The 24,003-nt window shown below is 47.1% G+C and overlaps 1 protein-coding gene across 5 annotated transcripts in view; it reads left to right on the forward strand.

Annotated features, from left to right (window-relative positions):
• The window catches only part of CTIF (cap binding complex dependent translation initiation factor), a 135,519-nt gene that overhangs the window by 45,746 nt on the left and 65,770 nt on the right, over positions 1 to 24,003 (forward strand). For all 5 annotated transcript variants that reach the window (XM_050986718.1, XM_050986719.1, XM_050986722.1 and 2 more), the window contains one exon: positions 21,771 to 21,847. In XM_050986718.1, the coding sequence (XP_050842675.1) occupies positions 21,771 to 21,847 (77 nt within the window). The remainder of the gene's footprint in view (positions 1 to 21,770; positions 21,848 to 24,003) is intronic.

The following is a 24,003-nucleotide window of genomic DNA, read 5'->3' on the forward strand; positions in this document are numbered from 1 at the left end:
ATAGCCTTATTTTTAATAAGCCCGATTGTTTATGACTTATTCAGTGCATAAACAAAATACTGGAGAAGTGGCCAGGAACTTCGATGTTTCCATTATTACTTTATTGTTATTATCATTATCATTCTTACAATTACAGCACTAGGGGGCACTGCAGCCTTGCTGCATGGCCCTGGAATGCTGCTCTGGGCAGAGGAAATGAGGCTTTTCCAAAGGCTTTTTCCAAGCAGAAACCCCACTCTGCAGTGTCTCTCACCCTCCTGTGCCAGGGCACACTGCTCTCCATCCAGATGTGTCCACTTCAGGCTCAGAGTGCATGTCCAACGTGGGGAAACCTTCAGGTGTTTCTCTGCACCTGGGGCTGAATTTGGGTGAGCTGCATTTTGGCTCTGAGCAGAATGAGGTCAAAACTGAAAGTGTGTGTGACCCTCTCAGTTACCAAATCTCTGAGGGGAGCTGGTTCTTAGAGTTTAAGCATGTCCCATCTCATGACTCCCTGGAAATCTCACCTTTGCCCGCCCAATCCTCAACTCCGTGTATCTCCCATGGGATGCTCTGGCAGGGCTCAGTCTGGCACTATGCTCCTTGCACCAGAGCAGTTCCAGATGTGCTGAGGGGTTCTCCCTTTCTCTGGAGCTGCTGCTGCCCTGTCAGGGGTGGGATGTTCTCCTGAAAACCCACATTTCCACCTGTCCCCCATCTACTTTGTTGTACCCACCCCAAGTTAAGGACATGCCAGCCTCAGGAGGAGGGAGATGGGCACCATGGGTTGCCCACTGCAGGACTATCTCTATTCCTTGGACCCCAGTTTGCCAGCCACTGGTTTGTACCACAAAATAAGATTAATAATGGGATGTGGGTGGCTTCGCAGCTTCTCCTCAGGCTGAGATGACAGAGGGGTGGACACAAAGAGATGTTGGGACTAGGATGTTGGACTTACCAACAGGAAGTGTTGGGTTTTGGGTTCATGACCAGGGACCACAAAGAAGTAGGAGTATGGGAGAGCTGTTCCTGGGAGGATGATAAAGAAAGATGCTCTGTTTTATTTTCAAGGAGTCCAGAAGTTTTAGTCCTGTGAACTGCAGTTTTCTGGGGAATTAACTGATTTGGGCAAGGAGAATTGTGCTGGGGTATAAATAACAGCTCAATAGGCATTTCAGGCTCAAAAATGTCACCACATTATGCTCTGGCTTAAACACACCAGGGAGCTACTTGGATTTTTCCCAGCTTTACAGCTGACTTCCCTTTCAGAAAGGTTTGCTTTTATGCAGCTATATAATATCCAAAGCAAGCCTGTTTTGGTTTTTTCTCAGTCATTTCTATAGACTCCAAAACACACCCCTTAAATCCTGCCTGAATTCTAACTTCTAAATAATGTTACGTTTTCTTCTGCCTTTTTTCTCAGGGGATTCATTAGAAAACTGAGAGCGTTTTTGCTGCACTCCCTTGAAATTGCTGAATATTTTCCTGCAACATGGAAGTAATGTGGAGAAATGATTAAAGTTTTAAAATGTTATTAAAAGTAGCTAAGAAAAAAAAATCCAGATTCCTAAAGATCCCAAGTAAGAACTCAATGTTGCCTTGGTCAAGCAGCTATTTCTGCTGGCTTGGCTATTTCCACATCCTAATCCCCTTCCCCGCTCACTGTAAAAGAGATGAATTTTTAATAAAATGAAGGGAAGGAAGGAATTTTCTCTCAAAAAAAAAAAAAAAAAAAAAAGGCATACCAGAGGACCAGAGAAGGGAGACGTGCATACATCCCCATTGTCAGAGAGACCTGGAGAGCCTAGAAACACCTCGCTCTCTAAAAATCCTGCTGAGGGGGGATGTCCTCGTCCCTGGTCCGACAAAATAGGAGTTTAATGTTTCCTGTCACATTTATAAATTTCTTCTTAACCAGAAGATACTCCCCCACCCTTTTCTGCTGCCTTTCCTCTGATGTTGTGGGAATAGAAAGCAATACAATAAATGAGACCAGAAGTTCTTAAAATGCGAATTTCCTGCCCGGAGGCAGCAGGTAAGTGAATCCCATTCAGCTTAGAGAGATGTATATATAGCTATGGGTGTAAATATAGGTATTTGGTGGCAGGGTAAGTGTTTATTGCAATGCAGGGTGGTTTGGTCAAAGATTGTCATTTAAGTGGGAAATTTATTGCTGCACACGACGCCTGGATGTCTCTTCCACAGGGAAAATAAAGACTGTTTATGAAGGGATTAAATGATGTCCTCGCTGTGGTAGCAGACCAAGCTCTGTACCCCAGAGGTCCTTTTAGTTCTACATTTGTATTGTCCCTCATTTTATTATTTTAGAAGTACTTTTGGTGGTTGGTTTTTTTCAAGATCATGAAATGGTTTGGGTTGGAAGGGACCTTAAGGATTGTATTGTTCCAATTCCTCTGCCTTGGGCAGGGACAGCTTCCACTAGACCAGTTTCCTCAGAGACCCATCCAGCTTGGCCTTGGGACACTTCCAGGGATACTCCATTAACTTTCCTGCTGGCTCTGGAAATGGCTCAAATGTACACATGCTGGCATGGTCAGTGAAAGAAAACTCTGTGGCCTCCTCAAAATGCCTTTGCTGGATGGTGGGCTTGATTAATTTTGTTTGTGCTAGCAGGAATAGCGAGCGGAATGTGGTCTCCACACCTTTGGCCACACAACACTGCCCCTGTGTCCATGTCTCCCAGGGCTATTCCTCTACCGTTCTCCTGTTCCTCCTGTTGTGGAGAAACTCCTCATTGTTAGCTTGCTTTCTTTTTCATTCTTTTTTTTTTTTTTTTTTTTTTTTTTTTGTTAGTAATTCTTGTAATGTATGAGCAGAGAAACCACTGGAGAATGATAAAGCTTCATTTCTTCCTGCTTTTGTGACCCACTTCATTATTTTCTTATTGTATATTCTTCTGAGGTGCCCTGTCCAAACGGAAAGAAAATATGTGAGGTTATAGGAGCTGTTTGTTTCCTTTGGCTGGGAAAAATAAGGCCCTTTGGCTGGACAAAATAAGCAGGTATCACAGAAGATATGGATTGCTTCTGCTAGTTCGTTCTGGGGAAGGGACTGCTGATATTTGCTCCATCATGCATCTGTGAGCAATGGTACTTCCTAAAGCTGGTAGGCTGTGTATGTGCCTTCAGCTGGCCAGCCTTCCTCTTGGTGCTCTGCACAAATAAAATACAGAAATGCATATGCCTTAATTTTAGGTTGCTGCACATTTTCTAGATGAGAATGAGAATATTTGGGGTCAGTAGTTACATGTACATGGTTTGGACGAGTAGCAGGGGAGATGAGACACCCTGTCTTGTTGTTCCATGATTGTTCCACAACAATAATCCAGACTAAAGCCAGTTTTTAAGATTCACGTGTTCAACACAGATGGGCCCTTGTAATTCAAAGGAAAACGTGACTTCAGGATGATCTCCAGGTTTCCAGCCTGATTACACCATCCCAGTACTGCTGCTGGACACCCTGGGCACACCACAGAATGGCAACAGTGGCTTCTTTGCTCCAGACATTGGGCCTGTGGTTAATGAAAGTTTGGTTTTCCAAAGTTTTCTTCTTGTTCAGGTTGTTCCCATCCCTCTTGCCCATAGCTTGTTCAGCCCTGCATCCAGGATCTTCCAGCTGCTTGGCAGGAGGGTGTTGCAGGGAGAGTCAGTCTGTTCTCTCTCTGTAATGAGCAACAGGACAAGAGGAAACAGCCTCAATTTGTACCAAGGGAGGTTTACCTCCAATATCCACCAATAGTTGGATATTAGGGAAAAATTTCTTAATGGAAAGGGTTGTTAAACATGGAAATGGGTTGACCAGTGCAGTGGTAGAGTCCCTATCCCTGGAGGGATTTTAAAGCCGTGTGGATGGGGCATTTGGGCACATGGCTTAATGGTGGGCTGCACAGTGCTGGGGGAATGGTTGGGCTTGATGATCTTAGAGAGCTCTTTTCCAACCTAAATGGTTCTATAACTATATGAATCTGTCTCTGGTGTAGACAGTGCTGGGAGACATCAGTAGACAGCGCTGGGAGACATCAGGTATGAAGAAGCTTCAGGATTGCCTGTGGTTGTAACAACCAACTCAGCCTGAAGGTTATGGAGAGCGTGGGGACCAGGCAGGGGCTGTGGATGGTGGCTGGTCTCCTAGGTGCCACCAACGTGCTAAAAGATCATCTCCTTGCATGTAGATCTTGATCTGGAAGCTGGGTGGTGTGATTTGATACCTGGATCGTTGTGATAAGGTTTCCACTGGTGCTTTATTTTGCTTTCAGAGCAAAGCCAGCCCCGTGTGCCTCTGTGCTTCGGGAGGCAGTGCACTGCGCTCCCTGAGCCAGCAGTGTCCCGGCACAACAGGTCACCACCCCGATAAGCACTAAGGCACGGAGTCAGGCTCACACTGAAATGGTGTTTCAGCCAGAAAGAAAAAGGAGGGTAAAAAAGGTACCCTGACCAGCAGTATGTGAGTGGACACTTCGTGTCGTGCAATCACAATATCGGTTTTCTATTTTATTTTTTTTATGGTTGACTTAACAATTAAAAAGCTACACTGCGCTTTGGTTTTTCCAGTCTGCTGCATCGTGTGACCCCGGTGACTCCGAGCTAAGCCTCGTTATATAATGGCAGGGTGTTTTTTTGGAAAACCTCCATTTAATCCTTTCAGAGCAGAATTTGCTGTTTTTGTTTTCTTTCATATCGTCGTCTTGTTTCCCCCCTCCGCCTACCCCTTCCCTGGCGGGCGCACGCTGGAGGCGTCAGTCTGGGAGCAGGGTCCTTTCTTCCCTTTTTTCTTTCTTTTTTTTTTTTTTTTCAAATCTGCAGAGAAAGGGAAAAAAAAAGGTTTATTTTCATTTGCTTCGGTTACAGCGCCTTTCCCCACCGTCGGGGGGAAGGACTACGTGATGTGCAGCAGGTATTTTGTGAATGGAGCACAACCCTGTGACTCCCCGTCGCTTGGCCGAAGGGGGAGGCAGGGGAAGGAGAAAGAAAAAAAAAAAATAAAAACCACCACCCAGTGACTCCATCTGACTCGTTTTGGCTGGAAAACTTTTTCAGCGCCGTGGTTCTTAAGCCAGGAGGAAGCTTTCTTCTGGCCCAAGAACAATAAAGGGGTCAGCAGCCTGATCCTCCCTCCTACACCCTCTTCCTTCCATTGTGAGGGGTCTGTGCAAATATCCCAGGCTCTTTCTGCTGGGGCCTGAGGGACCTGAGCCACACATGTGACATTAAAGAGAGACTCCACGAACTCAGTAATCCTGCAAAAAGGAAAAAAAAGAAGAAAGAGAAAACAGAATGAAATCTCAGAGGAGATCTATTTCTGGTGCAGTGTTGTGCCTGGAGAAATTACCAATGGGTGTTTCTCATGGTGGGGGGAAATCCATCCCCTTACCCTGCCTAGGTGCTCCTTCCATTCCACAGCAGCATCTTCCCCACTTGCTCAACACGTGGCCCAGTCCACACCCAGGGAGTGTGAGCCCTCAAGTCCCACTAGCTCTGCACCTCCTCCATTTCTTGGCTTGTCCAAGAGGGGGAATTTCTGCTGCTCCTGTAGTGCAGGTGCAAGGCCTGTGTGCTGCAGGTGTGCAGGTGTGCAGTGTCCAGCAAGGATGGGGTTGAAGGAGACCCAGCTGCTTGACATATTATGGTTGTTCTAGAGATTCACCACCACCTGGCAGCACTCAGTTTTTCAAGCCAGGGCTTTCAGTGACTTTCTCCTCAGATGTATCTCACCAACCATGAAGGTCTGAGCCAGCAATTCCCAGGGTAAAAGGTCTTCAGGAGGTGCTGTGGGGCCACACCAATGTGCCCACCAGTCCTGTCTGTCATGCAAGCCACCTGCATCTCTCCGGGAAGGAGGTCATACACTGGTCAGGGGGCTGCTAAGGAGGTTTCTGTGATATTGCTCATGAATCCAGAGCAGTCACAAAACTTGCTGCCCATGCTAGGTTCTGCCACCATGAACAGTGATTGTCTTTCCAGGTGGTATCTGCCAGGCTAGATGGCATCTCCTCCCAATGGAGAAAAACAGGGAAGGTGGGACCTGTGGCCTTCTAAGACAAATCTAGTTCAATGCAGGAAGCCACATCATACGCTGAAAACCTGATGCATTTGCCAGAGGGAGAGTGTATCATGCTCATCAAGTTGTAGGAACCCACCTTTTTTATTCTTTTCTTTTTTTTTTGTTTTGGACACAATTAACCATCTAGCTGCATGCCTGACCTCGCCTGGCCGCATCCTGGCCCGCTGGCCCTTGGCACCGCGCGGCCGCGTGGATGGCGGTGGCGATCTCGCCGTAAGGCAGTTCCTGCCGTTTTTATCTCCTCGCCGTGTCGATAACTCCGCGCTGGCCATGGCCAGGATTTCCTCGCACTACAGAGCTTTCCTGAGGATCAGCTCTGTGAGCGGCGGAGGAAGCAGGAACGCGGTGGCCGACTTCAAACGTACGTGCGACCTGACATGATCCGAGCAGCGCCGCGACGGCTCCTCTGTCCCCTCGCCCGCCTCGTCAGGGCGGGCGGGTGGAAACTCCTCTTCTCCTGCAAGTGTCCCAAGAGCTGAAGTGAGACCAAACATGGCTATGAAAGCCTGTCAGAGGTGGGGGAGAGTTGTCCCATGTCTTGCCTGGAATTCTGAGGGAATGGTGAGAGCACTCACGGGCAGGGTGGAATTCAGGGCCTCACCCCCACCCCTCCTGCAGTGCCGCAGTGTTGGGACTACACGTGCTACACACTTTCCTTTAGCTGAAAGGAAGACCATTTGTAGTTCCATTTTTAAGTACTTAGGCAAACAGATTTGTTATTTAAACTCTTTTTTCACAAATGCCCACATTTGAAGGTAAAAGGAAGAAAGGTGTGGGCTCTTTTTTTCAGCCTTTTCTCCTGGTTCTGAAGCAGCTTTCTGATCTCTGCACAGAGACTAGCTCCAGGATTTTGGTGGTGCTTCCAAGTATAAATGATAATTATATTGTCTTTGTTGACCTTAGTGGAGGGCAGGTGAAGTGTGACAGAATTCCAAAATACAGTTCCTTTGCTTATATTCCAGAGAACCAATGCCCAGCTGTCCATGGCCAGTGAGGCCACAAAATTAAAGTAGCTCCAAGGGTTGCAATTGTACCTAAGGCTGGGAACCTGCTAAGTTAGAAGTGGAGTTCTGGGACTACTTGATCATCCTGACATTCCTGTCTGAAGGAGAAGAAAACTGCCTTGTTTGGCTTCTACTTGCTGCATCTTTTCCTGGCATGATTTGCATACAAGGCAGAACATTAATTTATTCTGCAAGTCCTCAAATTCTGAGAGTTGTTGGTTCAGGAAGGGCAAGGCTGTAGTGCAGCAACTGGTGGCTGTGCTCTTCTGGGAGATCTGAGGAAATTTTCCTGACATTAGGTTGTATTAAAATACAAGGTGTTTAGACAGCACAGAAGTCTTTCTGCATATAAAAATGAATGATTTAATAGTCACCTAGAGTGATTTGCAGTTTAGATGGAGGAATCCAGCCATCTTTCACAGGCATCTTGCTTATCCAAAGCCATTTGGTTATTTGATGCCTTTGCTATGTTTAGCACAGGTAAATCAGAAGTTAAAGTCCTGGTGAGAAGGACTGACTGTTCAGGAGCAGAGATTAATGCAGCAGAGCATGGCTGAAAGTGAATTATAGGGGAACAGGTAAGGGATGAGAGTAGGACTTGGTGATGGTCCCTTACTCCACTCTCAAGTCCTGGCAAGTTGGTGCTCCTTGATGAGAGCAGTCCTGTTTCTGAAGAAGTCCACGAAAATCTCCATCTTCTCTGTCCGAGTTACTAATTTTTTGCTTTTCTGTTCTGTCAAAGACTTGCCTGTGACTGTTTGGAGTGGCTGCCTGTTTGCCAAGAGGGCTTTCACCCTGCCAGACCTGCCTACCTACCCACAGCCACCAAGGTTCTACCATGGGTAGATGCAACCAAAACAAAGTTTAAAAGCTCATGTGGAAGGGTGTAGAATGGCAAACCATCCCTCCATCCTGCAAGGGCCTTCCAGCCCTTCGGAAGCTGTTTGGCCTCTTGAAAGATTCCCCATTGGATGCTGCAGTTTACTGGGGTGGTTTCATGGATTTTGTGTTTCCACATCTCTCTTCTTCCCCTGTGCGGTCACCAAATAGCTTTTCAGATCTTAACGCGTGCAGAAAGACACGTCCAGGGGACAGGTTCAGGGAGCATCCTGCTCTGGGAGGCGAGGCTGAGGTAGCTGGGAGTTTCTGCTGGAGCTTTAAGGAGTCTCCCTGTGCTGGAAGCTGTGTACAGTAGGAACAGTCATCAGCCTCATCTTACGTGCGCCTCGTCTCACTGGTTAGGATCGCTTCCCCCGTGGAAACCATCAAGAATTTCCGTTATTTCCTTTCCTGAGGCTTTGTTTGGGTGGGGATTTCTGGAAGGTATTTCACAGGCAGGTATAATTAAAGAAAGACATGCTTGCCTGGAGGCTTCACAAGGTTTCTTTAAAGCCAGGCCTTTAGCATAGTGGCAAAACAGAAACCGTTTGTTTCCCGGTCCAGTGGAGGGGAGGTTGAGGAAAAGGGGGAGCTAATCAGCTGGGAATCATCCCAGTTAAATGCAGCACACCAGGGTTAAGGCCCTTATCCAGCAAATCCTTGAAATATGTGCTTAATTTTAAGTCTCTCTGACTTCAATCTGTTTACTCTTGTGCTTAAGTTTAAGCATGTGCCTAAGTGCTTGGCTGGCTGCAGGCCAAGGCAAATAGCAGACTTAGGAGCAGAATCGCATAAAGTGAGTGCTTTGCTGGACTGAAGTTGCATGGGACAGTGGGTGCTGTGCAGGTCTGGGATGCTGGAAGGGGACAGTGCTGTGTATCCCAGCTCCATCAAGTGTTAGGTACCACAGACCCAACACTGAGGTTGTGCTCACCATGCAGGGAGCATCCAAACAGTGCAGCCTCTAAACAGGTACCTGAATTTCAGCATCTGTTTCTCTGGTCTGAAGGCATCAGCCTCACCTGTAGCCTTCTGTATATCACAGGCACAGTCTTGGAAAAGTGTGTAATTTATTTCCTCCCCATTGAGAGAAAGGAGCATGTTGGTGGAGGAAAATATTCTTGATTTTATCATCAAAGAAGGAAGGAGAGCACATTCTATGACCTGACTAATAAATCTTCATAGGAATTTGTGTGGCTGCATTAACACAACAAAAAAGACTCCTGTATTAGCAGAAGCTTTTATAATGGCTTTATCTTCTTCTTTCCTGTTCCAAGCTAATTCCTGAAAGCCTTCTTCTAATCCCTCGTTTTGCTCATCCAGCCTGGACTTCTTAGAATGGCAACAGGGGTTTTTTTCTTCAGTTTTAATCTACAAATGACTGCACTTAAAGCTAATAACTGTAGCCGTGGCACGCACAAAAGTGAAAAACTGCCATCAAGAAAACAAGACCTGTGTTTTTTGAAAACACCACTACCAGGGGTTAAGGGAAATCTGCAGCTGGAACAAATACAGCACTCATCTAACTTCCTCAATAACTCTGCTGGGGGAGTGGGCAGTTGCCAGACTGAGGAAGCGTGGTTAGCCATCGAGTCTTTGAATGCAGCTCCATTTCCCCCTCAAACCCATGGAATTTATATTAACCTCCAGCTTTTCTTAGCTGGTGGGAATTATTTTTTTTTTTTTTAATTTGCTTGAGTAAGAGCCTCACTTTTGTTGCTTTGGTTCGCAGGAGGAGCAGAGGAGATGGTTCTGCTCCTCACACCACACTTTTGCTGGCGGAAGGCCAGGGATGTTAAATGAATAATTTCTGGCAGTGATAAGGAGAGAAAGGTTGAGGCTGCCAAGCACAGAGTCACAGATGTCTGATGACTTGGTTTTGGGAAGGGCAGGCTTGAGAGATCCTGGCTCACTGGGCTGTCTGCAATCCCAGCAGAGGTGCAGGCAGGAGGGAGGGATCCATGTGCCTTTAGCATCTTGTACATGGATTTAAATGAAGCAGGCAAAGAGCAGTGCCACAGAATCATAGAATGGCTTGGGTTGGAAGGGGCTTCAGACACCTTCTCATTCCAACCTACTGCCCTGGGCAGAGACATCTACTTGCCCAGCATGCTCCAAGCCTGGTCCAACCTCACCTGGAACTTCCAGGGATCCAGGGGCAGCCACAGTTTCTCTAGGCAACCTGCTGCAGGGCCTAGAGAAGGAAGAAATCCTTCCTAATATCTTACCTAAATCCACCCTTCTTTAGCTATGTGTGAATGCCAGTCAGGATGTCTAAAACCACTTTCAATGAGATACTTGTCTACCTAATTTAAGGCCGTAGGAGATCTCCTCAAGCGTGGAGTAAGCATGGAGTGTGGCTTGGGAGACCTCATTTTGCATCTTAGGGCTTCTGTAGGGTCCCTCTGTGATTTCAAAGCCACTTTGGAGGCAGAGCATCTGTAGGATGCTTGTGGCTGTGTGGCTGATGGAGGTGGGCAGGAGTCCTGGGCAGAGAACAGAGCTGGCAGTGATGTGGAGGATGTGCTGTTTCCCAAAATTACCATCTCTCTGGTGGCAAGCAGTGTGGTATCTCCTTCCAGCTTTGTAATCAATAAGTACATCTGCAATTTTCCTGTCATGCCCTGTTCTGCTCACTGCCCATTCCAATCTTGGTGGTCACTGTCTCAGATCCTTTCCAACTTCTGGAGCTGAGCCCATCACAGGCCTGATTCTGCCAGCTACAAAGGCATCAAGGAGATTAGAAAGCAGCTGAAAAAACTGTAGTGAGGAGGGACAACATGACCCCAGACATCCCAGAAAGCAATGTCTTTGGTGTTGGTCACTTGACATATGAAAACATATCCAGGAGTTGTGTGATTTCTTGAGTTTTGGTGCTGATTCTTATGGAATCATAGAATGCTTTAGTTTGTAAAAAAGATCATTGAGTCCAGCCATTCCCCCAGCACTGCCAAGGCCACCACTGACCCATGTCCCCCAGTGCCACATCCACACAGCTTTTAAACCCTTCAAAGGATGAGGGATCCACCACTGCTCTGGGCAACCCTCTTCCATGTTTGACAACCCTTTCCATGCAGAAATTTTCCCTAATATCCAACCTCAATCTAATGTTTTTTGTCCCCACTTGGATCTTGTGAAACACCTGAAGGTGCGTCCTTGTGACCAGTATGAAATTAATTGAAGAGGCTTCACCCAGCACCTGGTACTCACCACAAAAGGAGCTGTAAGTTATGTCTTCTCTGGCACGAGAGCTGATGTATGAATGATGCCACAGTCTTGGGAGACGTCATGTTTGAGATTTGGACTTTGCAAGGCTCGGGAGAACCGATTTGGACATCCTGCTGCTTGTCCTCTATCAATTTTGGATAGAAAACAGTTTTTGAGGATTCTTTTCTTGGTGGAGATGCCAGATGTCTTCCCAGTGTCACATTTGGACACTGCTGTAAAGCAGCTACAAACATGCCTTTCTTACTCATCTGTTTTACTGTTCAAAGTAACCTGTGTCTCACAGAAGTCTGGAGAAGGTCAGTGAAAAACCACCAGTGCAGTTAATAGGTGATGTGATATTATTGATACTCTGTGGCCAGTGCATAATATTTTCTGAGCTTTTCTCTACATTGCAGCCCATTACAGCAGGAGGAATCCTAGATCCTTATTGCATAATAGGAAAATCCTGGGAGGGATCAGATGGATGTTCGAGGAGCAGTTTCTTCTCCCCAGGTACAAACTGCCAGTGAACTAGGAAGGAGGAGGACAGTCCCTTGTATTGCACAGCCCACACTCCCATGAAGGAGTGGGACTTTCCAAAGGGAAGAGTAGGGCTTTTGTAGGATTAAATTGGCATATGCACATTGGGATGTTTCCCAAGCAAGGGTAACAGAGACATGGGATCCTCACATGATCTCTCTGGGCTGAACTAGGCTAGGCAGCAGCTTCTGAGAGGAGAAAAGACTTCTCTTGGAGGCATAGTCCTGAGGAAAGTACATTGGTCTGTCTTCAGCCAACTGCAGACAGGAATATCTGTGGTGTGAGAATGTTTCCAGCACAATACAAGGAACAAAGGAAAGAAAACTAAAGGAGCATGCTTTAGCTATGAAGGTCTGTGAGAAATGTCCACTGGTGGGCCAAGAGGGGCTGCCACTGCCATGACCATATGAAGGATGATGCCAAAGTTCCCTCTTGCTTTGGTAGTGCAGCATATGGATCACAGGGATATGGATCATGTTTAAAAAAAAAAAAAAAAAGCTTGTTGAATTATAAACTATATAAACTATTGCTTTCAATCTGATGGTGTTGAAACACTTCATGCACTTGGAAAGTGTCCAGTGGGAAGTGCCAAGGACTGAGCACTGAGAAAGTTCTCCTACTGCCTCTGCATCTACCCATGGTGAAAGAAAAAAAAAGCCACCTGTTGTGTGTAAGGCTGTGAAGTTGTCACTTTATAAATGAGGTGTTTCATAACTGTTGCACTGTCCCAAATCCCAGGAGCTTGCGGGATCTTGAAGCTCCTTCAGGCTGAAGCCCTGATCTGTCCAAAAGAAGATGAGCAGAGGCCTGGTTCTGGGCAATTGCACTGGTAGATGGGCATGGAAAACACACCTTTTTTGAATAGTAATGAAATGAAAATATTCTCGGATGTGGCCCACATCACCTGGGAGCAAAACTGAGGTTCAAGCTGGGCATAGCACAAAAAGTTTTGAGCTTAGAGGTTCTTAAACTCCCTGAGGCCCTATCAGGTGTGTTTTATGGGTCACTTTAGAATTTATCCCAGTTCTGCCTGTGGGTCTCCTCCTTGTGAGGATGGAAGAGTGGGGAGATGTTGAGGGACCTGCCATCCCACCTCACTTCATCTCAGCTGGAGAGACATGGTCAAACAGCATGCTGAGGTGCACACATGGGGGTGGTGGAAAAACCGGACTGGGGAACATGACAGATACAGATAAAATGTATATTTTAAAGAAAAGTGAGGTCCCAGAGGCACTGAAATAGCTCAAATTACAAGTATTTCAATAGCAACCTCATAACAGTCTTAAGGCCCAAGTAAAGCCATTCCTCCCTCACCCCCAAGCTAGTGCAAGCCAAGGAAAATGTAAGTAAAGCTTTTCAGAGTAGTGCAACCCTTTCTCAGGATGAGCTTGGATTACCTGGACATACTGCAAACCAAACAGCATGTGTAGTGCCTCCTGGTCACAAGTGATGTGGGCAGTATTTATCACCAGTATTAGCTGGAAAAGGCTCCTTTTTCCGGGGAAAAGCAAACCCAGGTCATCAGTGTGATTTATTTTAGTGATTCTTTAAATAATCTGCATTTTAGGACTCCAAGCAATGGTGTGATTATAACTACACTTACTGGATAAATGTATTTATTTATGGATGGGATGCTTTACTGCTGACAGTACAGTTTGTTTTTAAGCCTGACCAGGGTAGAGGAAATACATACAAATAAACAATAAACCTAAACAACACTAAAATAACATCAGTTAAAACAATTAGACTTACTTCCACTCACAAAGTATTGTTCCCATTTTGCTACAACATGGGAAAAAGCTCCATTTCCTAAGTCAGCTTGTAACTGATTTGGGATTTGCGGATTCTGGTAACAAAAGGGGATTTCTTTTGTCTGTTATTTATACTCTTCCTATGGCACCGTGTGTCCATGTCGGCGTGTCTGCAGCACCCTGTCTCAGTGCAGCAGTGTCTCCAGCCTGTCCCCATCTCCATGCCTTAGCTGGGCCTGGTTGGGCTTCTCCTCCTGCTGTGAACTTGTGTGTTTGCAGAGGCAGTTCCTCCTAGGAGACTTTGTCCTGGTTTTTAAAGTTTTATTATCTCTGAATTATGTATAATTCAGGAGCTCAGGGGCCAAGAGTTAAAAATAGACCCCGGAAAATTTGCTGTCAGTAATCAGCAGAAGGTGTCAGGGAAGGTTCAGGCCATGCCTTAATTGGGATGCTTTGCCTAATTACTCTAATGCTTTAATTGCATTTGCATCCTTCACCTCGCACAGGGAGTTTCATGCCGAGTTGTTCTGCCTTTCTCTGTGTGTTTTGTGCCATCCCAGAGCTGGGTGCAGAGGGATGAGGCGGGACAGCTTAGCTGCCACCAAGTATTTTGTGCCACCAAGTATTTTCAAAGCTGCCTTGCCTCTAGCTGTGTGTCTGCTCTCTGTCAGGAGCCAGTAACAAACACCAAGGAGAGCTGATGGGAAAAGAAGTGCCTGAATGATACTGCTTTTGATCTAGGACTGCATGTGTAGAGTCTGTGGTTCATGAAAACACCCATTATTCCATGAGAAGTGCACACCAGAGCATTCACACTCAGCAAATAGGAATCCAGGAGTTTGTGTCCTTGGGCCAACTGGGAAGGGCAGAGCCCTACAGGGAACACTGCAGGTGGTTTTAGTGAAAACTAAGGAGTGATGTTTGTGACAGTCCTGATCACAGTCACAGCCATCCCACCCTTTTTTTTTTTTTTTTTGGAAAAAGTCTCCTCCACTGTGCCCGTCACTGAGGCATGTGTACTGCAGCTGCACATTCAGCCTCTGCTGGCAATCTGTGGTTTATGATGTATTTCCCAAAGATGCAGTTATCCAAGAAATCCTCCAAACTGGGACATCTCTCGTGGAATTACTTAGAATCACAGAACCACAGAATGACCTGTGGTGGAGGGAACCCACCAGGATCATTGAAGTCCAACTCTTGGCCCTGCACAGGACACACCTAAGAATTCCACCTTGTGCCTGACAATGTTATCCAAATGTTCCTGGAGCCTCTGTGGGGCATGTTGCAATATGCCATGATTCATCAGGCCAGCACATCCTTCTGTTAAGGTCCCACAGAGCATCTCTTCTGCACAGCAGAGCTTCATAGATCAGGGGTGGCAAAACCCAGAGAGTTTTGCTCCTTTTCTGGTTCCTGGATGGCTGGAAATAAATTTCTTTGTCAGTCCTGTAGTTTAATTTAGCCCTGGCTCCAATCATTGAGGTTGAAGAAGGTGTCCTTGGAGGTTGCCAGGACCAACATGTGCTGTGTTGTGGGTGAGGAAGGATGGTAGAGCCATAAAAAACCATGCAAGGGTTTACCTGCCTTGTATCCTGTGTAGGGAGTATTTTGCAGAATTGTTCCATTTTCTATTCCTTAGATGTTGACCATCAACTGCTTGCTTATTCAGAAGCAGCACCTATTGTAAGCACCTTACAGGAAAATATGAATAGCTTGCAATTTAAAGGAACAAATTTATCACTTGCATTTTAACAGAGAGGAAATAATTTCTGTGTGGCTTCCTGGCAGTGTTTGGTGTCCTTCCATGGCCTCCAAACCAGGTCAAAGCTTTGGTTTGTGCTTTAGCTCTCTCCTTCTAAGATGTAAAAATTCCCTGTGTGGGTGACAGAGTGGAGCCATGGGAATTCCTGAAAGAGGAAGAGGAAAGTGGCCTCTGAGGAGAGAGCTCTGCTGGAAATACCCACAGGATTAAGAGATATTCATGTGTCACTGAATCATGGAATCACAGAAGGATTTGGATTGGAAGGCACCATAAAGCTCATCTCGTTACAGCCCCTGCCATGGGCTGGGACATCCTTCCAATCACCTCCAGCAGAAATACCAACCTCAGGTGGATAGAGGTGATGGGGGTGCTGCCAGTGGCACCTTTGCCATGTTTTTCACATGCAAGGGACTGGCTGGGATGGTTGTACTGAATATATTGGCACATTCAACTCCATAGGCACCATGATTGTGGGACTGGCACAATGAAAGTTAAATATATCTGCGGATCTCTGCTGTCCTGGAGTTCCCTGCCTTGGACAATCCATCCCTATGGGCAGGTGAAAACCTTGTTGCAGGATGTTGCAATTCACTGGGTGGGTTTCTGCTGATGATTTCTGGAACAACAATGTATTTATCTTTTTACAGTCCCTTCCGCCTCAGAATTTTTGTTCCCTTTGCATGGGCAGATGGGGTGTCCTCAGTGATTCCAGCCCCTCCTCACCCTTCCCACTCCCCCAGAAAATAAATCCCACCCTGAACTTTGTGTGCAATAAAACTGAGTGAAACTCCCAGCTCCTACCTCAGGCCTAATAACCTGTTTGTTCAGTTCAGGCCTTCTGCAACCATTTGTTTAAGATAAGCAGGGGCGGATGTTTCTTGAGGGCACAAAAGGCTCTTGAGATAAAGCTCCAGTGGGACTGATCCTGCACTGTGGCTGGATCATTTCCTTCTCTCATCACCTGAGTGTTGTTTTTTTCCATCAGTCCAGTGCTTTTCTCAGCCTTCTGTTCTCTCTCAGGGTTTCAGTGTTGCTGTTTCCTATTCAAGTGTCTTCACCTGCTTGGCGATCACAGGCTGGGGTTGTTTCTGCTGCATGGGGAACGTCTGTGGAAGAGGTGGAATAAGTTGTTATGAGTGAAGGCAGTTGCTTTGGGGGATGAGGTTTCACATCTGAAAGTCAGGCTGTAAAAACCACACGGATTAAGCAATGAACCCAAACCCCTAGAAGCCCCTCGAGTCTTTGTGAAACACCCACGAGTTCAGCCACCTCAGGCAACAAATAGCTGCACTTGGGAATGCAGCAGTGGAGGAGAAGAGGAGGAGGGAGGGTGCAGGTTGGTCCCAGATAGGGCTATCTCTGTGTAAGGCTTTTGATTTCAGATGCCAAAGGAGTTGCTGTGATTTGCTGCCTCAGGGTGGTCACAGAAAAATCAGTGTCAGGAAAAAGCTCAGCATCACTCCTGCAATCAAATTATGACTTGGGAGTGTTCATGGAAGGGAGGATGGACCTGCCCCAGCCTAAAACCCCCTGCCCTGGGCTGATCCCCCAGCATGGGCAGCAGGGCGGGGGGAATTCTGCCCCTGTGCCCCTGGGCTCAGGTGAGACCCCACCTGCAGAGCTGCCCCAGCCCTGGCTCCAACAGCACAAGGACCTGGAGCTGCTGGAGCCAGTGCAGAGGAGGGCACGGAGATGCTGCCAGGACTGGAGCCCCTCTGCTCTGGAGCCAGCCTGGCACAGCTGGGGCTGTTCCCCTGCACAAGAGAAGGCTCCAGGGACACCTCAGAGCCCCTGCCAGGGCCTCCAGGGGCTCCAGGAGAGCTGCACAGGCACTGGGCACAAGGCATGGAGGGACAGCAGCCAGGGAATGGCTTCCCAGGGCCAGAGGGCAGGCACAGATGGGATCTTGGGAATGAGGAATTGCTGGCTGGGAGGGTGGGCAGGCCCTGGCCCAGGGTGTCCAGAGCAGCTGGGGCTCCCCCATTCATCACAGAGGGGTGGATCTAGATGGTCTTTAAGGTCCTTTTCAACCCAAGGATTCTACTAATTTGCCATCCCCAGTAAAAAAGGCAAAGCTAGTGCCCTCCTCCAGCTTCTTCAGATGATCCTGCTAAAAAGGAGGCATAAGAAAAATCATAGCAATGTCTTTTATGTAGGAAGGTAGCACTAAACTCAACAGTTTCCCTGCTCTGTTTCTGCTCCTCTTCCTCATGTCCCTCACAAGCCGGTATCCCACAGGCTACTGGCCTGGGGTGTGTGGTGGAGTGGGATCAGCAGAGCGATGTTGCTGGGGAGGGGCAGGTATCAGTGGGGAAATTGGTAGAAACTCTTGGGTTGCTGCAGAATGCCAGTGAGGTCTTGAAAGCTTTTTGTTTGTTCTTTCATTGAGATTTGATGTAAATGTGCCTGGGGAGCAGCTTTTTGTATTCCCACAGGCAGGTGGATGGGGATGAAGGTTGGACAGACACCTTCATTAGGAAGGTAAAGCACAAAAAGAGAGCACAGGGCCTTCAAACCTGCTGCCTGTGTCCTCTGTTTGCAGCAATTCCAGTAGATGACAGATTTCCCTAGCTGGCTATACCCCAGTCACCTGAGCTTGCCAGACATCACCTTCTCCAAAAGTTGTTTTCCTCAAAAAATCTAAAAATGTGTATGCACGTCACAACACAGCTGATCTCTTGGGGACTGGCCCAGAGGGCAGACCATTCCTGAACAGCCCTTCTTTTCCAGAGCTTTTGGCCCTTCTTGTTAGAGCATGTATGTTTATGATTTAAATTGGAGCATATGTGCATTAGAAGTCCCCTGGGTGTCTCAGGTTCTGCTCCAAGCTTCCCACCATGCAAACCACAGAGTGTTTAGCTCCAAAACTGAAAATTAGTCCTATTAGCAATTCTTTCTGTGACCATGGGTTCCTTGTGCTTTGCTTTTCCCACACCCATCGTTTTCAGAACCAGCAGCACTGAAATACTGGTTTGTTACCTTCTCCAGCCACCTGTGAATAAATATCAAGATAAAACCAGTGTGGAAAGGAGACCAAATGTGATTTTGCTGCCCACTGAGAAGTTGCAAACCTGCCTATGAAAACCATGGGCATCTGAGCATGGTGTTTCTGGCCAAAGCAGGAGGAAAACCCATCCCTCTTGTGGTCTTCTGCCTTGAGAGACGTTTTCCTTTGGCTTCAGAAGGAGTGTGTGTGCTGAAAGGTGGAAGAGCTTCATGTCAGATTCACATTGTCCTCAGTGAGCTGGCTCTGCTCAAGGCACTTCCACGGCTGTGCTGCATGACCTGTGGTGGGCAGCAGCCTCGAGACAAGGGCTATGTTATCAAAGCTCTCACCATGCCCTTGGAATTCTATCCCTACCCACCCATCACCTTTGGTCTTCTCCAGCCACTCCGCCCTGCTTGCAATTTGCTGATATTTCCTTTTGCATCAGCTCGCTGCACAAAAAAAAAAAAAAAAAAAGTCAACTTTTCCCCCTTCCAAATTTAGCTTTGTTTAGGCACCAAAATAGACAAGAGTAGGGATCAGTGACTGTTTTTTTCCAAAACATTGTCTCACGACGAGGACTGAGGAAGGGAACTGCTCAGCTGGAGAAAGGAGAGGTTTGATTTTCGTAAATGGGGACACGAAGTTCTCCTCTGTTCAAGCACAGGCAGTGTCCAGGAGTGCTCCTTGGATTAGGAACTTATTCCCATGTAATTAGTTCATCTCTCATCCCGTTGACGTCAGCTGCTGGTGGCTAGAAGTCTGTGGAAGCATAGGGCTTCTCTGCAAAGAGGACATGCAGGAATGCACCACTGTATTATGGTTTCTAGTTGGAAAGAGCAGAAAGGCAGCTCCTAAGGCTTTAATGAGGTCTTCACTAGAGGAAATTGGTCCTTGTGTGGAGTGGAAATAGTTTCATTTTTCTGAGGTAATTGTATTTGCACATGTGTCTGCAATGCAGCTTAAATTCTTAAAAACACCCCAAGCGTTAGCCTGCTGTGGTAGTACAACATTTAGAAACAGCCTCGCTAATTATTGTAGTATTTTTAGCCTCATTTCCTAAACTAGCTGTGCTGATGGGGTTGGACTGTGTTTGTCTCCTCCTTCCCCTCCTTTCCTCATTCAGTTTGGTATCTGTTGGCCAATTTCAAGTAATTTTTTCAAAGGAACCAAGATCTCAGAGATATCGAGCTCCTCCTATGCCTCCAGTGAAAATAAATTATGGGGAAAGTGAGTGATGAGGAACACTCAAACGACAGCCCTCAGCAGTGAAGCAGTTTCAGTAGGAGCACCCTGATCTGGTAGAAGGTCCCTGGCAGTGGCGCGTGGGTTGGAACTGGGTGATCTTTAAGGTTCTTTCCAACCTGAACTGTTCTGGGATCCTGTGATTCTAAGCTATTACAGAATCATGGAATTCTAAGATATTCTGAGCTGGAAGGGACCCACCAGGATCACCCATTCCAGCTCCTGCCCTGCACAGACCCCCAGCAATCCCACCCTGGGCATCCCTGGCAGCGCTGTCCAAAGGCTCCTGGAGCTCTGGCAGCCTCGGGGCCGTGCCCATCCCTGGGGAGCCTGGGCAGTGCCAGCACCCTCTGGGGAAGAGCCTTTCCCTGATATCCCACCTAACCCTCCCTGGTGCAGCTCCAGCTGTTTCCTAGGTCCTGTCCCTGTCACAGGGAACAGAGATTGGAGCTGTCCCTTGGGAGGAGCTGCAGACCCCAGTGAGGTCTGGCCTCAGTCCCTCTTGAGGCTGAACAAGCACAGTGCCCTCAGACACTTTTTCATGTGGCCCCTCCAGACCCCTCACCATCATTGTAGCTCTCCTTTGGACCTTTTCTAATAATTTTATATTTTGGCTCAGTGAGTTCCTTATGGCTTGAAGCTTGGAGGAGAGAATGGGAACGCTCCAGCTGCCATGGGAGCTGTGGGGTTACTGCAGCAGCAGTTCCTCCAGGCTTTTTGCTGTGCTTAGGATGGATGGCCACAATAAACTCTGTCTGTCCTCATCTTCGTGGTGCCTTCTCTGGCCTAAATTCATCACCCCCAGGAACATTTCTCCTCCATTACATCTTCCCCTGGAGAAACTCAAAATACTGTTATCTCAGCAACTGCTGCTGAAATCAACTGCCTTTGCTAAAGGCTCTTTGCAGAAAGAGAGAGAGACTTTTTTCTGAAGTCAGTGTGTTATGCTGTCGTGCCAATGTCACAAATCTGCTTGATGAGGCACATCCCCACCCAACCCTTGCCCTTGCCCAGGCTGCTCCCTCATGGCCCCTTGCACGTGGTGATTCCCAGCAGTGGCTGGAGCTCCAGATTGAGATAGATGGTGATGGAAATAAAAGGAGCAACTTTTACAGGGCTTTTATTGCCAGCTGGTGAAGGACAATACTGCATAAATAAAATTCATTATAGTTATGACAGCTCTGTGGTCCCTGGAAAATAAATAATACTTTGTACTTACGTAGAGCCTTTCATCCAGGAACTTCTGAGTTCTGTGTGAGCATTAACAAAGCCTCATCATGCCCATAGTAGGATAGTAAATACAGCAGCCCCCTTATCAGATGAACAGACCGCGTCAGAGTCGGCACCTTCAGTGGAAAGAGGGCACTGGAAAGGCAGCAGCTGGAGTAACACACAGCTCTGCCACTGCCTTGCCTAGGAATCATAGAATCCTAGATTGGTTTGAGTTGGAAGGGACTTTAGGTCATCTCATTCCAACCCCCCTCCCATGGGCAGGGATACCTTCTGATAGCCCAGGTGGCTCCAAGTCCTGTCCAGCCTGGCCTTGGGCACTTCCAGGGATCCAGGGACAGCCACAGCTGCTCTGGGCACCCTGGGCCAGGCCCTCAGCACCCTCACAGTAAAGACTTTCTCCCTAATTACTAGTAAAAAATTTCTGCCTTTAATCTCATCTAAATCTGCCCTCCTTCATCTTGGGCTTGGGCTCATGATTTACCCTCCTTGTCACCTCAGTTGTTGCCTGTGAGGTAGGTGCCACCTGTCCTTGCTGCAGGGGTGGCATAGGCTGACTCATTCATGGTGGGCAGGCTAAGTGAGGTGCTTCTGACGTGGTTGTTCCCTTCCTGCTGGGGTGAGGGCACAGTCCCAGCACACCTACCAGCTGTGGCTCCTACTGGTTTCCCCAGGTATCCTCAAAATGATGCTGAGCATCTTCCTTTACAGACATTTTTTCAGCTGGATTTTGGATAAATACACAAAGGAAGCTGCCCAGGGAAATTGGATGGCTTAGTGCGTCGTGTGTGAAGTGGGTGAATTCCTTGTCCATCATGTGTATGGGCTTTACACATATGAGATCCAGTCATTTGCCCTGTGTGGTTTCTTCTATACAAAAATTGCAGATAACTTCATTCCCTGCTTCCTGCAATGGCCCTGAGAGGTGCAACACATCTGTGAATTTTCAGGCCTGCTTTTGTGGGGTCTGGGATGATGTAAGGATGTTCGGGGGAGCTGTTTCTTTTACCAGGCTCACATGCTGTGTATGCAGTTCTGTCTCACTCTCACCCCTTCCATGCTGGTGCTTCCTGGAGCTGATGGCTGCTTTTCCCTCTGTTTTCCAGGGTTACCATCCGTTGCCTCATGAAGCTGAAATCGCGCACACCAAAAAACTGTTCAGAAGGAGGAGAAACGACCGGAGGTAGGTGAAACCTCTTCAGTGTTTGTGGTTTTCAAAATCTTCTCTTCTTCATTGCACATGTTCCTCAACTGCCTTGTGGTGAGTCTTTGGACAGTGCTGCTGTTTAGCAGTGTTAACGCATAAACTCTTATTTCAGCACTAAAATCATGAAAATATTTTGGGATGCATCCTGCATTGTTCCAGGAGTGCCTTTAGGACCTTCTCTTCCCCTTGAATTTATGCCTGCATAGCCACATCCCCCCCACTTTTATTCAAAGAGACAGCTGGCAATCTGTTGTCTGTAAAAGCTCGAGTCCTTGGGATTTGCTTCCTCTTTTTCTATTAAACATCAAAATTTGCTGAGTTTCAGGGCTGCCTGGAAAGTGGGTATGGTTTGGTTCAGAGGGGGTCACAGCCAGCCTCAGGTGTCTGTGGGAAGGAGAGGATGTGCTGTGCAGGCAGCCAAATTCTTGTGGCATTGGTGATTTCAATCCATTGAGTTAATTTAATGGAGTCTATTGGATATTTAATTGTGTAAAATGCATATGCAATTATATGAGGGAATCTAAAGTCCTTGATGGGAATCGTGACTATGGTTAAATGTGAAAAGAAGTGAGGAATAAGGGAATTAGTTGTACATGCAGCTTTATTTCTGCTGACTTGTTCTGCTCCAGCTGAGACAACACACCCAGGGCAATAAAGCAATTCTAAAACCACGACTTTGAAAAATGATTGAACATGAGAAAAAGTGTCCAGTGCTTTCTCCTGAAATAAACTGTAGTCTGTGCCTGAGTTGTCACAGGGGGCATTATTGGTGAAGTCCTGCAGAGACCTTGGAGTGTGTTCTCAAAACCTGCCATCACTTCTTGTCTGATGAACAGCTAGGATGTAGATAACTATGCATCGTTTGATTTTCCTAAACTTCACTGAGGGGCCAAAAAAAGAGCTAAAAAGTTTTTTCTCAGGCAACCCTTTAGCATTCTTCTGTGGGCAGGATGGTTTGTTAGCATCAAGCTGTTTCCTCTCCTTTTGGGGACTCCCTGCCTTTTAGCTGTACACAATTCAAAAAGCCAATCTAGTCTTGTTATTTGAGGTGGATGCAAAAAGGTCGTATTTCAGCTAGGTTGCAGCCCTGTGATCTCCAAAACATGGTTACAGCCAAGTCTGCTCTGTTGCAAGACTGAGCTAGGTGGGCTTAACTGGAGCACTGGGCTGGGCTCCTCTGAGGAACCACAGTGGAGTTGAGGGAGTTCTGTTCCCATCTCTGGCCTTCTTCTGCCATACAAAAAGTGCTTGATGGTTTGGGAGAGGAGACTCTCAGGCCAAGAGGTCTTCTGTCTGAAGCCCCATGCCCAAGGCTGTGATGAACCGTGGAGCTGTTTGTTGGTTCTTCCTCCTCATCCAAAAATCTTGCCAGTTGGAAGGAAGCACAACGGATGTGCATTTCTGTTCCTTTTTTTCTTTCTGGTCCCTTCAGATAAGCCATCAGCAGACAGAAGCATTCAGTCCTCCAGGGCATCCCTGCCTCCTGCACAGATGACAAGGAGAGATAGCAAAAGAAACTGCCTTGGGCTGGGGTTGGAAGATCACGGGGTGAGATACAGCCCTGGCCAATAGCTCTGGGATAATGTCCATGGGGAAGAGAAAAAAGCCTTAAAATCCAATTGATCCAGCGTCATTCCGGAGGAGACATGGGGTCATTTCAGTCCTAAGCAGTCACAAATGAAATAAAATGGAAAGAGCAGAGGGTATGCACTTTTGCCCAAGTCCTCCACAGTGCTATCAAATCTTAGCCAGAAAACCACATTTATTTCAATTTCAAAAAGCTGAGAGGCCTGAGTACAGGGAGCTGGAGTGAAAAAGCAGTTTTTTAAGTAATTATTTAAAAGGAAAAGGCATGATTCTCATCCCCTTCCTTCACCTTGAAACCTCAGCAGCCTCTCCCTCTCCATACCACTTGTTTTGTTGCTGGAGGTTTTCAGCATCTCCTTGTCTCTGTGGTGCATTTGTGACTAGGAGGGAGGTTTAGTCCTTTTAGTGTTACTTGAGTTGCTCCAAGAGAGCACTTGCTCCTTTAAATTGATTTCTAGCAGTGAGTTAGCTCTCAGAATGTTTATTTTGTGTGAAAAGCATGACAGAAGTAGGGGGAAAAAAGGGCAGGAATTGGAGGGGAGGTG

The sequence above is a fragment of the Serinus canaria genome, chromosome Z (genome assembly GCF_022539315.1).
Source record: "Serinus canaria isolate serCan28SL12 chromosome Z, serCan2020, whole genome shotgun sequence".
Taxonomy (NCBI): domain Eukaryota; kingdom Metazoa; phylum Chordata; class Aves; order Passeriformes; family Fringillidae; genus Serinus; species Serinus canaria.